Raw genomic sequence first — 15724 nt, forward strand, 5'->3', positions numbered from 1 at the left:
TATCCACATAGCTTTTACCACAGGACTTCATTGTCATTGTAATACGCAGGGAGGCCAAGTAAACTGGTGGACACTTGGTGAGAGCAGTGACAGCAGACTGGTCACCAGCATTATCAAAACGGCTCCTATGATTGGATGGGATAGCCTTGGTCAGTCTTCATAAATCTTGGATTCTCCCCCTTCCCTTACCCTCTACTTCCAACTGATTAACAAGTACTATCAATTCTACCACACCCCCCAAATATATCTCATATCCACTCATTCCCCTTCAACTCCACTGGCACCACTCTTGACAAGCCACCATCAACCTGATCTGGATTACTGCAATAGCTTCCAAACCAGTCTTCTTGCTTCCACTCTTGCCCCCTCTAATCTATTCATTCTCCACATAACAGATGTGAAAACTTACATCAGTAGATTGTTTTCATCTCAGGGCCTTTGCACCTTTGTTTTCTATCCCTGGAAAACTCTCTGCGTGACTGACTCCTTTTCATCTTTCAGGTCTCCATTTATTTGTTACCTTCTTAAAAAGGATTTTCCAGAAAACCAAATCTAAAATAAGTTCCCCCTGGTTACTATCTAGCTCAGCCCGCTCATTTCCTTCATGGCCTTTAGTATAATTTGTAATTATCTGTTTGCTATCTGTATTAGTTAGGGTTCTCTAGGGAAACAGAACCAACAAGAGATATCTATAAATATAAGATTTTATAAAAGTATTTCACACAACTGCAGGGATGCACGAGTCCAAATTCCATAGGGCAGGCAGCAAACTGGCAACTCGGATGAAGGTGTTCAGTGAACTCCTCAGGAGATGCTTCGCTGGCTAGCCAAAGAAGAAATGAAGGTCCTCTCTCTTATCCCTTAAAAGTCTTCAACTGATTGGATTAAATCCAGCTGATTGAATTCTCTCAATGCAGAAGACATGCCCTTAGTTGATGTAATCAGTCACAGCTGCAGTCAATTGACTGAAGATTTAATAAACCAGCCTTCTGGTTTATTAACCAGCCACAAGTGTCCTTGTAGTAACAGGCCAGTGCTTGCTTGACCAGACACCTGGACACCATCACCTGGCCAAGCTGACACATGAACCTAACCATCACACCATCCATGTTCCCCTTTGGAATATAAACTCCATGAGGGCAAAAGCTTGTTTATTAATCCACCGAATCCCTAATGTTTATCACAGTATCTGACATGTAGTGGGTAAATATCAAATGAATGATGAATCGAAATCTTTAAGAACTTCCTGTTCAGGCTCCACAAGAGTACCATGAAAATATGTAGAATATTCTTTATAATATTCCAAATGAAGGGTTTTCTAACCAAGACTCAAAACCCAGGAGCCATAAATAAAAGTTTATATATCTTACAACAAGAAAATTAAATAGTTCAATTAATACATCATTTAGAAAAAATACAGTTTAGAAAAATGTAAAAGAATGGGGAAAAATTACTATCAAAGGATTGTTATCCGCAATATAGAAAGAACTTGTAAGGGATTATGCAAAACAGTGAACTCTAAGGTAAACCATGTTAATAGTACAATTATAAAAATGTGCTTTCATCAATTGTAACAAATGTACCACAGAATGCAAGGCATTAATAATAGGGTGGTATATGGGAATCCTGTATTTTATGCATGATTTTTCTGTAAACCCACAACTTCTCTAATAAAAAAAAAATCTTTACAACAATGTTGTTACAAAATCTTGTAATTAAAAAAAAAGAACTCATATGAATCAATAAGAAAAATACAAACAACCCCATAGAAAAATAAACATAGTCGGTATACAGACAAATCACAGAGAACATAAACAAGGATAAACACAAATGGCCAATAAGCAAGTTTAAAAACTACAAAAAACTGAAAAATCCAATAATAGGAGAATAGTTAAATTAATTACTGTACGTCCACATTACAAAACACCTTGAAGCCATGATAAGGAATGAGGTGGATTTTATTAAGAGAAAAAAGCAAGAACAATATGGATATGACCCATCTATAAGAATACATACATACATATGTATACATGAAATGTGCAGGAAAAGGTCTGAAGGAATGCACACCAAACTACTGTGTCTTTAAGAAAGACAGTGGGCTTGGTAAGGGCGGGGGGTACAGGCTATCTGACATGGAAATTTTACTTTTACTCCATGCTTTTCTAGGGCTGGGAATTTTTTACAGTGAGCATACACTTACAAATTGTGTAATTCTGAAAATTATTTTTAAAACGATTCACGTATTACTTGTGTAATTCTGTAAACTATTTTAAAAAACAACAAAAAACATATGGCAGTCAGCCAGCAAAATGCTTGGTATATGGCATTAATAGTAGCCAGACCTAAATAGAAAAGATCTGAAATTCAGAAACAGTCCTAGTTGACTCCCTGTGTCACCTAGAAGTTTTTTTTTGGATTATCTACAGCTCCACAAAGAGCCCCCACCCCACCCACCCCCGACATTCCTACCACACTTTGATTCCTCTCCATTTGCTTGGACTGTTAGCTACAATTTAACTTTAAAACAAAACAAAACAAAACACATTTAATCACCGTACCCTCAGATCTATCATTAGGAGAGTTTCTTCAGGCACAAGTGGACCCCATTCTTGGATTTAAGGACAATCTGGGGTGACAAGATGGGAGGCCGGGTGGGGTCTGGGGTCACCTTGAAACGGAGAAGAATCGAGGCCACAGCCACCTTTAACTCAATCATGGCAAACTGCTGCCCGATGCAGTTCCTGCAAACACCAAGGGACAGAAAGTGATGCTTGAATAAATGGTATTTCTTCTCATTCTTTAAAAACTGGAACAATAAGTCTGATGTGCATGGTAATGCAACATTTTCACACTAAATCCACAGAACCTTTTGGACACTGGACTTAACATTCCTCAAGAATGCGAGCTGGGAGGCTCCAATGTCATGCAACGTGGCAACTGGAGGTACTCATATAATCATTTCTCCTGTATGGGGCATGGATTGCACTGCCCCTGTGCAGGGGTAGCTCTCTGAGACATGGCTGTATGGAATGTGACAGAGCATGGTGTTGTCCTTTGTGAAACTAACTGACTAACTTAGGGACTCACATAGGCACCCAGAGCTACCTCTTGGTCAGGTGATAAGATGATAAGATGGAGCTCCACGGCAGAATTTACAGAGCTGGGGGTGCTAAAGGGAGTGAGCTGCTCCTAAGCAAACATTTTTGTGAATTTTCAACAACTCTGACTTCTCACCTTGGTCCAGCTGAGAATGGTAAGAAGGTATAGGAGTGTCTCTGCTCAGAATTCTCCTGAGAAAACCTCAAGGGGTCAAAGACCTGAAAAGAGAGGGCATCACCCACCACCATCCCACAAATACCATTAACACATTTCTTAAGCTATATTCTGCACTGTTCAATGGGAATATAAAGTGAGCCACATATGTAATTAAATTGTCCTGGTAGCCACATTTCAAAAAGTAAAAAGAAACAGTTGAAAAACAATTTTAATTATACAATATATTTAACCCAATATATCCAAAATATTATTCTGACATGTAATCAATATAAATAATTACTAATGAAATATTTACGTTTTTTTTTTTCATTCTACGTCTTCAAAATCCAATATGTATATTACAGTTACAGCATATCTCAGTTCCAACTAGCCACTTTAAAAGTGCTTGACAGCCATGTGAGGCTAATGGCTGCCCTATTGGATGGCACCGCTCTAGACCTGCAGGTCTTGACTGGCTCTCCTATTTAACTAGGCTGCTGAACAGACTAAGTAAGGGGAAAGCAGAAACATTACAGCCAGAGGTATTAGTTTCACTTCTTTGCTAAGAGAGCACCCACGTAGAAGACAAACCAACCTGACTGTGTGACTGGTCATTACCGACACACGCAGTCTGGGCTCCCATTACATAGACCAGACCCTAAACCCTGGCCTCTCAGGTGAACGGATGCACTGGAGCATGCTGTGAGTGCTTTGAGCGCCAGGAACACTGAATCGGGAAACTCAGGTATGCTGCACATCTTCTTTCTGCCTCTCCAGGTCCTCCCTCCTCCCTTTTCCACATTGCTCCGAGCCCTAGGAAGCTGACCCACATGCTTTCCTGTTGGGTTTGGCCAAAAAAAAAAAAAAAAGGCATTGACAGGAGATCGGGAGTAGGGGAGGAGAAAAAGTTTTGGGTCTTTATTCCCCAGGCTCCTCCCTACCAGGCTGCCTCAGGTAGGCTGCATGGTCTACCGAAGGCCACAGCTCCTATCTCACGGCCTTCTCCCTGCAGGGATCTCTCACCGGCTTCTGTAACCCGTCCTCTCATGTCCAGTGAGGTCTAGAAGGGCGATGACTCCTGGCTCCATTTTGTTTTTCCTAAATTCTGCCCATACCTTTGTAAATATTCCTTTATTAAATGTTCCATAAATTGCCCAAATTGATGGTGTCATCTATTTCCTACCAGAATTCTGATTTATACATTCAACTTACGTTGCCCGAATTACCATATCAACAGTTTATAATATTGCAGATATTCTGGGCCAGTGCTAGGTAGAGCTTGATAAGTGAATGGCTGAAGTACAGAGTGTGGCAACTTAGAGATGATAGTGTGGCATTATACCAATCTGTTCATTCAAAGCAAAGACAAAGCAGGAATAGTGGAAGACAGTTTTCCTTTAGCAGAAAAGTTTTACATTTTTGGGTTTTATATTTATTTTTGTTTGCTTTGTGTCATTTGCTTTAACTGTATAGCACTTGTGTGCTGAGCTACCAAAAGATGAATTGCAAAACATTAGTTCCCTAAATTATTTAAGTGCAAGATAGCCATACCTTTGGGTTTTCCCAGATGGCAGGGTTGTGGTGAAGACCCCAAATACTGAGAACGACAGTCATTCCTGAGAAAGGAGGGAAACAAAAGAGAAATTGCGCAAGAAAAAGCCAATTGTGGGCTACTGTTAGGCCACTCTTCAGCAAGACTTTTCTTCTTGAAGGAAAAGAGCTATTTCTGGCAGAGCTCTGTGTGATATAGCTGATGCCAGCAGTGAAGGACCCATGGGAAGATGAGGCTTGCACTGGCACCTTAGTTATCAAATCAGTGATTTATTTAATTCATGATTCTATTTGAAGGAGCTATTGGTATCACGCCAAAGTGATCACCTATGGTTATGCTTTCTGTTACCTCTGGAAACTATTTAAACAACTTTGAATGGTCTATAAAGCACCCACCAGGGACAGCTTGGGTACCTAAGAACAGAATTGTAATTACATCACACAGATCAAGTGACGGATTTCTGTTGGTGCTGCTGATACATAGAAAGTTGGACTGCTGGCAAATATCTGTGTGGTTTGGGGGATAAAAAAATTAAAGAAAATAAAGAGAGAATTTGAGGATTATTTGGTTTCCAGAAGTAATTCTGGTAAATTAATCCTGGATCTGTCAAACAAAGTCACAGTAAGTGAAAGGCTGGAAGTGCTTGCTACAAAGAATCCTGCTGGCTTGTTTCCAAGGGCAAGATTTAGGAGAACACTGAAGCCTCTCACATGGGGCATCTCTGCCTCCCTTGTGCCCTGTGCAGAAACCCGTGGTGGGAGGAGAATAGTCACAGCCCTCTGTGTGAGTTCTGGTTCTGCTCATGTCAGTTAACCTCATCTGCACACTGAAGCACCCCCAGCGGGTTGTTGGTTACATCAAAAGCGTTTGAAAGTGCTTTGCAAATTGTAAAGCACTGTGTAAGTGTCTGTTAAGATCATGTTCCAAGAAAACAAAATGAGACAATGTGTGTGGAGGCACTGGGTAAAACTATTGAGGGTGATACAATAATGATGAGCCCAAAGGCCCCCTTGGTCTCCTAAATAAAGACGGTGGTGCTCATCTTCCATGAAGTCTCACCTGGGACTCAAACTCAGCCAAACAGAGATGATCTTAGAAACAATGCCCCAAAATAGAGAAAGCCCTCGGCTGGGTTCTGGGCCTAGCTTTGCTGCAGCTGGTTATGGTCCTACGGGAAAGTCCCTGAAACCCACATCTGATTAAGTCACTCACCCACTGAGCTCTTAATAGGTGCCCAACCCTAAGCCACATGTTCTCAGCATTATTCTTTGACTTCTCCTAGAGCTTGGAAACCTGACGATCTTTGTCACCGTGACCCCTGGGATCCCACAGTCTCTAGGAACGGGTGCAGAAAAGAATGCAGAGACCTGCAGGCAAGGAGCGTCCATCTGGGAAGGTAATGGGCTTGCTGAGCTCTCTGGAAATGGATGGGACTGGAGGGATCATTCGGAGCGCCTCCTTGATGCACATCGTGGTGTACGACATCTCAGCCAGGTGGTCCCTGTGAGGATGAGGGAGGGAGGAAGGGAACACAGACTCCATATCAATGTTTGTAAATACTGATTTTTTTAATTTGACATTTGTTCCTGGTAAATATCACCCTCCGGTTAAAGCTATTTCGTTAATTGGTTAATGTAACAATGTTAAATGAGGCTCTTTTTGCCTCACAATCAGTTAAGGTCCCAGAGGCAGAGGCACCAAACAGGTGCCAAATTATCTTCATAGTAAAGTGAGATGCTAACCTACCAGTAAAGGGCTTGCAAGGGCAGTTTCTGAGAATGAGTTTTTCAACCCTTAGCTCATCATATAAATCAAGAATGTATAAGGAATGTCTAAGGATTAAGAGATGAGGCTTAAGAGTTTTGAGAGGAAAAATTCCTTTAAAAAGGATTGTTGGAATGTTGGAGTTCCTTGGAGAATAGAAGTGGGTGCTCCCCTATCCTAAATAAAGTTAGGGGACTTCAAGAGGATCACTCAGATGATTTGACATGTGTCACCTGGAGTTCAGGGAGCTCAGGGACTGACATGAGTGGCTGTGGCCTAGAACAGAGAGGCAGGACTACACTGGGGGAGAGCAGCCTTCCCCGGGGGAAGTAAGGATGTGCAAGTTTGTCCTAGGGGCCAATGAACTGGCAAGAGAGGGGACTCCAGAGCCAGATTGTGAAGGATTTTTCCCAAGGGACTACCTGGAGGAACAAAATTCTTAAAGGAGGGGAGTCAAAAGCGGCCAGCCCAAGGAAGCATTATTCTTGCCCTGGAAATCACCATTGGAAAATTCTATCAAGGGAATCTCCAAGAAAACCACAGCACAGAAGCACCTCTTGAGGCAAAAAGTAAGCTTTAAGAGACCCCTGCTTCCTTCTGCGTGGCACAGGATGGTGGCCCAATCCTCCTGAAAGGCCAGTCTCTTCCTGCTCGCGGGGTTTAGGGAGTTGCTGTTGTCTGGCAGCTTCTTTCTTTTTAAACTTAAAAAGAAAGAGACTTGCTTTTAAAGGGAGACTTAAGACTATCTTTTTAAGGGAGACTTCAGAAGATGGCGGAATAGGTGAAGCAAAGCAAACTTCTCCTCCATGAAAAAAATACTAGAGAAAAGGCAGAAAATGCCTGGGACAGAAGTTTCAGGGTACGAGCAGCCAGAGAGGGACCTCTACAATACGTGGTGGGAAACAGGTAAAAAAGTGGAGAAATTACGTCTCAAAGGATGGGGTGAGTTTATTCAGCTGGGACCACCACTGGGGGTTGGCAGTGGCAAGCCAGCAGATGAGCAAGGGAGTGAGCAGCAAAACCACTCCCATGCACCAATCTCAGCAACTAGCTGGGGAGATCATCCTCCTCAACCCACCAGCCAGGAGCTCCTATGACGGAACTCGGGAAATGGCAGACCTGTGTTGACCGCATTTACTCTTCCACTACGGAAGCCCATGGTGTGCATGGGCAAGTAGCGGTGATAGGCGAGGGTGCCATACAGAAACACCAGGAGCCCCTCCCACACCCCAGAGGCTCACGGGCACATGACAGGCAGGGAGCGGGGCATGTCTGAGCTGGAGGGTGAGACGTGCAGCCCCACACTCTGAAAGTGATCCACTTGGAGCCCAGGAAACACCAGAACTACTGTTCCCTTAAGTGGACTCCCTGCCGAACAGTACAGGGCCCACCCCCCAACCCCAGGGCTGGCAGTCCCCATTACACACAGAAAATTGGTGCACTGGTTGGATTTCCACCTGGTTTGGACCCTGCCTGGCATGCAGGTGAAGTTGGGGAAAAGCTGGCTTGAGGGTAAGAGGTGGCTCAAGAGTGCCATCTTCTGGGAGGACAGGGAAAGTGCAATCCAGCAAGCAGTGGCTCTGCCAATTTCTTCATAAATCCTCTAATAATCCTGCATTTTCAAAAATAACCTTATCAAGATAAGTAAATGCCCTGAAGCCAACAGAAAAATCACAAAGCACATGAAGAACCAAGAAGAAATGGACTAGCCAAACAACCCATTTAAAAAGCTGAAGGATACACAGAACTTGGAGCAATTAATCAAAGATGTACATACAAATTTCCAAAACAACTTCAGTGGGTTGGATAAAGACAAAAAGGACATAAAGAAGATTCTAGAAGAGAATAAAGAAGAATTTGAAAGAATAAATTAAAGAAAAAATAAATTAATAAATTGAAAGAAATAAATTAATAAATTAAAATAGTAAATCAAATTAAACATATACTAGAGACACACAACAGCAGATTTGAAGAGGCAGAAGAAAGAATAAGTGAACTAGAGGATAAACAATTGAATGCAAATGCACAAAAGAAGAAATGGTGAAAAAAATCGAAAAATTTGAAATGATGAACAACATGAGGTGCACAAAGATAAGAATCATTGGTGTCCCAGAAGGAGAAGAGAAGAGTAAAGGGCTAGGAAGAGTACCTGAGGACATAGTTGGGGAAAACTTCCCAACCTTATAAATGACATAAGTATGCAAATCAAGTATGCCCAACGAACTCCAAGTAGAATAAATCCAAATGGAATCCATTCTGCAACATATGCAAATCAGACTGCCAAATGCTGAAGAGAAGGAGAAAGTCCTGAAAACAGGAAGAGAGAAGTGATTCACCACATACAAGGGAAACCATATAATACCAAATACTGATTATTCAGTGGGCACCATGGAGTTGAGAAGGCAGTGGTATGACATATTTAAGATTATGAAAGAGAAAAATTGCCAGCCAAGAATTCTTTATTCAGCAAAGCTCTCCTCTCCTTGAGGGAGATTTAAAAATTTTCACAGACAAAAAAATGCTAAGTGAATTTGTTAACAAGAGACCTGCCCTGCAAGAAATACTAAAGGGAGTTCTACCTGCTGAGGAAAAAAAGAAAGGAGAGAGAGGTCTGGAAAAGGGCACAGAACTGAAGAGTATTAGTAACAGTAACTTAAAGGGAAAAAAAAGAGAGGGGCGGAGGCAGGGGGGAATAGATCTGACAAGTAAAAACCAAAGGATAAGATGGTTGGTTCAAGAATTGCCTTCACAGTAATAACTTTCAATGTGAATGGATTAAACTCTTCAATTAAAAGATAAGATTGGCAGGATGGACTTAAAAGTATGATCTGTGGATATGCTGTTTACAAGAGACTCATCTTAGACCCAGTGACACAAAGAGATTGAAAGTGAAAGGGTGGAAAAAAATATTCCACGCAAGCTACAACCAAAAGAAAGCAGGGGTAGCAATACTAACATCAGACAAAATAGACTTTAATGCAAAGACGTCATAAGAGACAAAGAAGGACACTATGGTATATATTAATAAAAGGGACAATTCACCAAGAAGAAATAACAATCACAAATAAAACCCAATCAAGGTGCTCCAAAGGACATGAGACAAACATTGGCAGAACTGAAGGGAGCAAGAGATGTTTCTCCATAATCCCCTCTCCCTCCTAGGCCTATTTCTAGAAGGGTCAGAAACAGCAGCAACTGGGTCAGTACGAAGAATCAAACTACAATTCCCTCGCCCATGGCTGGCTTCCAGATCCAAAGAAGTATCCAGCTGGGGTGGAAGGAGAAGCTGTAAGTGGATAAGAATTTGAAGTTTATTATTACACTGGACCAGGCAGTTTAATTACTAAAATGATACTGTTCTTGTGATTTAAATGGATGGGAAGTCTATGAAACCCACTCAAGATTTCATTCCAGAGATGAAAAGAACATGTCCCACAGAGCAAATTTGAAATGTCAGAGGGAGAACAGAGCTGCTTTTTATTTGCACCTAGCTGGTCAGGTCGGTTCAATAAAATGACTGTATATATTAAGGCTTCCTGTTTGCTTTACTATATTTTTATTTGCTTTTCTGATTACTTCTTTTGAATGCAGGCTTTGGCGATTTGGTAATATGACTTTTTAATTTTGAACTCTTTCCTCCTCAAGCCCAGAATAAAGGGTAAGTCTGCTTAGTGTGGCATTTTGCATGATTAAGAAAAACAATTTTGTACCTCAATCCTGCTGCAGAAAGAAGAGAAGAATTCTAAATCAATGCAGAAATGGGCTCATAAGGAACCAAATGGAAAAGATGAATAATTTTCTAGCTTTTCCAGAAATTGCTATTAGCAGTGTGGTTTTGTTGTCTGTAGAGAAAAATTATAAATTCTCAGAATGGCATGTCCAAATTTCTTTAAATGTAACTATAAGGTCATATTATAAAGTAAAAAATATATATATATTTTATTCTCTATAATATTATTGCCATTTCTCTTGTTAAAATAAATAATAGTTAACAGATCCTCTGTATTTTGTCTTCCTCACCTGGCAAAAATTTGTCATTTTCACACTTAGGGCAAACAAGAATGAGAAAGGTCAATGTTGAAATGTATAGATATCCAACCTAATCAAGGTTAAAATATCTAATTAATGTTGGGAGGTGGTATACAGTGTTTCCAAGTTCTATGAGTGAATAAAAAATTATTACTCAATACTGCATTTTGTGGAATATAGATTAACCCCTTAATTTATGGTAGGAAATAACTATTATTTCCTTTTAAAAGTGAGACCTCTACTATACTTTTTTTTTTTTATAAATTCAAATTTTCCTTTTAAAATGTTCTAATTGAGCTGATCTTTGCATATGAAATAAGATGTTTCTTCCTAGCCGTGGGTCTGGCTGCCCTAAGCATTTCTATCGTTCTAACTCTTTGACCAGCAAGGCAAGGATATGTAAAATTTCTAGCTAGAATGAGGGGTATGGTTTATATCAGTGACATGTTTTTTCTTTGCAAAAGTGCATCTGAGGGGCAAATCCATAACCTGAGCTTCATTACCAGCAATTTAGGCTCAAAGTCTAGCAAAATGGAGCTGAAGTTTCCACCTGGCTAATTCCTACTCATTGTATAAGCGGCAGCTTAAGTGTCAGATCCTCCAGGAGCTCTCCTTGAACCCGTTAAGGCCAGGTTCGGTGCCTGTCTTCTATGTCTCTGGGGTAGCCAGCACATAGCTCTCTCATTGCCTTTACCATGTTTTACTGCAATTATCTCTGTGTGGGTTGATCTCCCATACTAGACCATGAGTTCATTCAGGGCAGGACCCACACAAAATCATGTTCATTTTTCAGTATCTCAAGACTCCAAATGTCCTCAGTACACATTTGCTAAACTGAGCTATAGTGTGTACCATTTAGTACTAAGTTCACAGTCCAAAGCCAATTCTGAGAAGTGAAGTTGGTGACAAGGGGATAGGATAGAATGTCCACAATGAGGCATAAACAATACAGCTGCTCATTTAGTTCTTTCAGAAAAGGAGCCCCGCTCGAGCCACACCATTCCAGCTCTAATACAAGCCTAGGGATCAAGCTCCCATTTCCAGTGCACCAGAGCCTGGGTGCAAGAAAGAAATGGGGCATTGTATATACCACTGATTAGAAAAACAATGAAACAGATCACTTATGCATAGATGAACCTCTTTAGCAAAAGACAGAGGGATAATTTGGGGCCCTCTTGCAAAAGATCAGAATAGTAGATTGCACACACACATATCTGGAGGCTCTGTGCACACCAAGGTACCAGGGGAAGGAATAAAGCAAAATCCCAGGAGATATGACAAAATGTTTAGGGATGCAGATCTTACCAGGTGATTGAAGATCCATTCCCCAGGATGCCCTGGATTTCCTGCCGGCATCTCTGCTGATGCTCAGGGTACAGGGCCAAGCAGTAGAGAAGCCAGGAGACGGCCCCTGCTGTGCTTTCATGCCCAGCCGACATGAATGCGTTTATCTCAGCCCACAGGTCAGTGTCTGAGAAGATGTCTCCATTTTCAGCCTAAAAAGTATAGTAGAGATATTTTAATTCAGTGTCAGTTCATACATGCCTGGAACCCCAATCAAAATAATGGTTTTGGGGCAAAATTGGAGTTTCAAATCAGAGTTTACATTTTAATTCAGTTCAACAAATATCTTGTATGAGCCGCAACTATGACCAGGTGCAAAGGAAATCAAGGTTAGATAAGAAAATCAGTCCCTGCAAGAGTTCCCCTTCAGATTTATCCAGATTTTCCAGTGCTTCCTCCTCTTCATTTGACCAGCTTATCCTGTGACCCATTTTCCTATGTTTCCCTGAACTACCATGTATCTAATCCCCAAATCCTGTCAAATCAGTATTAAAAAAAAAAAAAAAATTAGTCCCATCTAACTCCCTCTACTCCCTCTAGTATCAGAATTGCAGAATTCTCTTTCTGCCAACCCATGGAGCCAACTCATCAATCCAAAGTACCACTAAATTTAGTCAATTAATTTTGCTTGTGTCTCTCCATCCTACCCTTACTTATCCACTTACCACATAATTAACTAAATATTTGAATAAGCTCAGAAATTTGGAAGATTTACCTGGGCAGAAAGGAAAATATCCAGAAAGTCCTGATACTTCCTCTTATGAGTGTTATCCTGATTCCTCTCATCCTTGAGGGATTTCTTTCTGTCCTGGATTATCTTTTCTAGAATAGAGTAGAGTAACCACTACCAAAGTGACAGTAAAGTCAATCAAAGTCAAAAAAATTAAAGAGCAAGCCATACCTCATGAATAGCTCCAAATCTTGTCTGATTTACTGAGATTAGAGTGTGTACATCATATATAAATAGATTTAATTTTCATAGATATTTATTTTCCAATCAAATGGACAACCTTTGATGGAAACTCTGACAACATATACAGTAGACCAAAAACATAATTTATATCACCAGGGAGGTAATGTAATTAAAATGATTTGAAATTTAGATGCAAGTGATCTATCATTCTTCCTCAGTCTGAATTTTGTATTTTCATGGAAATAAGTTATCAAATTAAATGGGGAGAAATGTAAGATAGGAAAAGAAATTCCAACATATGTATAATTGAAAGGGCTGAGGAGTAAAACAAAACAAAAATATGGAACAGAACTACTCCTCACAACCATAATCCAAGAAAACTTATATCTACATATTGAAGGGGCCACCTCATGAAAAACTGAATCAGAATGATCAACTCCAATATATATCCTAGTAAAACTATTAGATATTAAGGACAAAAAGAGACATCCTCAGAAACTCCAAGCAAAAGGATCAAATGACTTTCAAGGGTAATAAAATTAGGCTAACATCAGAATTCTCAAGAACAATAAAGAAATCAAGGCAATGTAGAGCATTTCAAGATATTCAAGGAAGGAAAGTGTGAGCTGAGTATTTTATATCCGCCCAAACTGTCCTTCAAGTATCACGGATGTAGAAAAACCATTTTAAGCATGCAAGAACTCAGGGAATACTGTGCCTGTAAGTCCATCCTGAGGAATCTAGAGAGGATGAGCTTCATCCAACCAAGAGACAACTGGAAGAACTTCATTAAAAGAACTGAGGTGGGCTTTTAACAGATTTAATTCTAGATCTAAGACTAAAACAAGAATGGGGTGGAATAATAATAAATAAATATTAACAGTGAAAATAATGCAACTAAACATGGGAGGAGAAGAGAGAGAAAGAGAAAAGTAGAATAAGATCACTGATAGTTATATAGGTAATACATAGAAATCAAAGGACACCACTGAAAACTGACAAACAAGATAATAAATGTTAAATAAGAAAAAGGGGGGGTGAAGATTCTATAAAAAGACTAAATACTATGCTAGCTATAGAACAAAAATAACCATTTTAAATATCAAAAGACATATTTTTAAATTCAATTTTATTGAGATTGTTCACATACCAATCATCCAAAGTGTACAATCAATTTCTCACAGTACCATCATACAGCTGTGCATCCATTATTCCAGAAAATAAATAAAAACAAAAAATAAAACTCAAATTCTCCCATACCCCTAACCACTCCCCTTCCATTAATGACTCATAGTATTGGTATAGTACATTTGTTACTGTTGATGATAGAATGTTAAAATACTACTAACTGTAGTACATAGTTTGCAATAGGTATATTTTTTCCCCTATATACCCATCTATTATTAACTTCTAGTTATAGTGTCATACATTTGTTCTAGTTCATAAAAGAGATTTCTAATATTTGTACAGTTAATCACAGCCATTGTCCACCACAAGATTCACTACATTCCCATATTTTAACCTCCAACTGTCCTTCTGGTGACATATGTGGCTCTAAGCTACCCCTTTCCACCACATTCACACACCATTCAGCACTGTTAGTTATTCTCACAATAACGTGCTACTGTCACCTCTGTCATTTCCAAACACTTAAGCTCAACCTAGTTAATCATTCTGTTCATAATAAGCAACCTCTCCCCATTCTTTAGCCTCATTCCATATCTTGGTAACTTATATTTCATGTCTATGAGTTTACATATTATAATTAATTTATATCAGTGAGACCATACAATATTTGTCCTTTTGGGTCTGACTTATTCCAATCAATATAGTGCCCTCAAGGTTTCTTTATTAACCCATTTTTTGTTGTTTTGTTGTTGTTTGTTTGTTTGTTTAAACAGTTTTGTTTACCCACCATACATTCCATCCTAAGTAAACAATCGATGGTTCCCTGTATAATCATGTATTTATGCATTCACCACTATCTATATAAGGACATCTCCATTTCTTCCACAAAGAAGGAGGAAGAGTCAAAGAAGGTAGAGAGACAAAAGAAAAAAATAAAAAGAAAGAAAAAAATGACAGCTAAAATGCAACAAAAGGAAAGACAGAATTAAACTAAAGTGCAATAAAAGAGTCAGACAACATCACCAATGCCAAGAGTACCATAGCTCTCCCTTATAACACCCTCTTATAGGCATTTAGCTTTGATATATTGCCTTTGTTACATTAAAGGAAGCATAATAAAATGTTTCTGTTAACTATAATCTCTAGTGTGCGTTGATTGTATTTTTTCCCCAATACCACCCCATTTTTAACACCTTGAAAGGGTGACATTCATTTGTTCTACCTCATATAAAACATATTTGTATATTTTATCACAATTGTTGAGCACTCTAGGTTTCACTGAATGAGTCCCAGTCTTTATCTTTCCTCTTTCCTTCTGGTGTCCCACATGCTCCTAACCTTCCTCTTTCAACCAAACTCACAGTCATCTTTGTTCAGTGTATTTACATTGCTGTGCTACCAACACCCAAAACTGTGTTCCAAAACTCTCACTCTTGTTTCTTCCTATCTGTCTATAGTGCTCCCTTTAGTATTTCCTGTAGAGCAGGTATCTTGTTCACAAACTCTCTCATTGTCTGTTTATCAGAGAATGTTTTAAACTCTCCCTCATATCTGAAAGACAGTTTTGCCAGATATAGGATTCTTGGTTGGTGGTTTTCCTCTTTCATTATCTTAAATATATCACATCACTTCCTTCTTGCCTTCCACATAGTCTTCTTGCACATAGTCTTATCAAGCTTCCTTTGTATGTGATGGATCACTTTTCTCTTGCTGTTTTCAGGATTCTCTCTTTGTCTTTG

The 15724-nt window shown here is 39.6% G+C and overlaps 1 protein-coding gene across 2 annotated transcripts in view; it reads right to left on the reverse strand.

Annotated features, from left to right (window-relative positions):
* Nucleotides 1-2460: 2460 nt before the first annotated feature.
* The window catches only part of LOC119527373 (cytochrome P450 4X1), a 33593-nt gene continuing 20329 nt past the window's right edge, over nt 2461-15724 (reverse strand). For both annotated transcript variants that reach the window (XM_037827301.1, XM_037827302.1), the window contains 6 exons: nt 12660-12766; nt 11906-12096; nt 6175-6308; nt 4807-4871; nt 3235-3317; nt 2461-2741 (listed from right to left, as the gene is read on the reverse strand). In XM_037827301.1, the coding sequence (XP_037683229.1) occupies nt 2573-2741; nt 3235-3317; nt 4807-4871; nt 6175-6308; nt 11906-12096; nt 12660-12766 (749 nt within the window). In that variant the 3' untranslated portion in view covers nt 2461-2572. The remainder of the gene's footprint in view (nt 2742-3234; nt 3318-4806; nt 4872-6174; nt 6309-11905; nt 12097-12659; nt 12767-15724) is intronic.

The sequence above is a fragment of the Choloepus didactylus genome, chromosome 2, assembly GCF_015220235.1.
Source record: "Choloepus didactylus isolate mChoDid1 chromosome 2, mChoDid1.pri, whole genome shotgun sequence".
Lineage (NCBI taxonomy): Eukaryota > Metazoa > Chordata > Mammalia > Pilosa > Megalonychidae > Choloepus > Choloepus didactylus.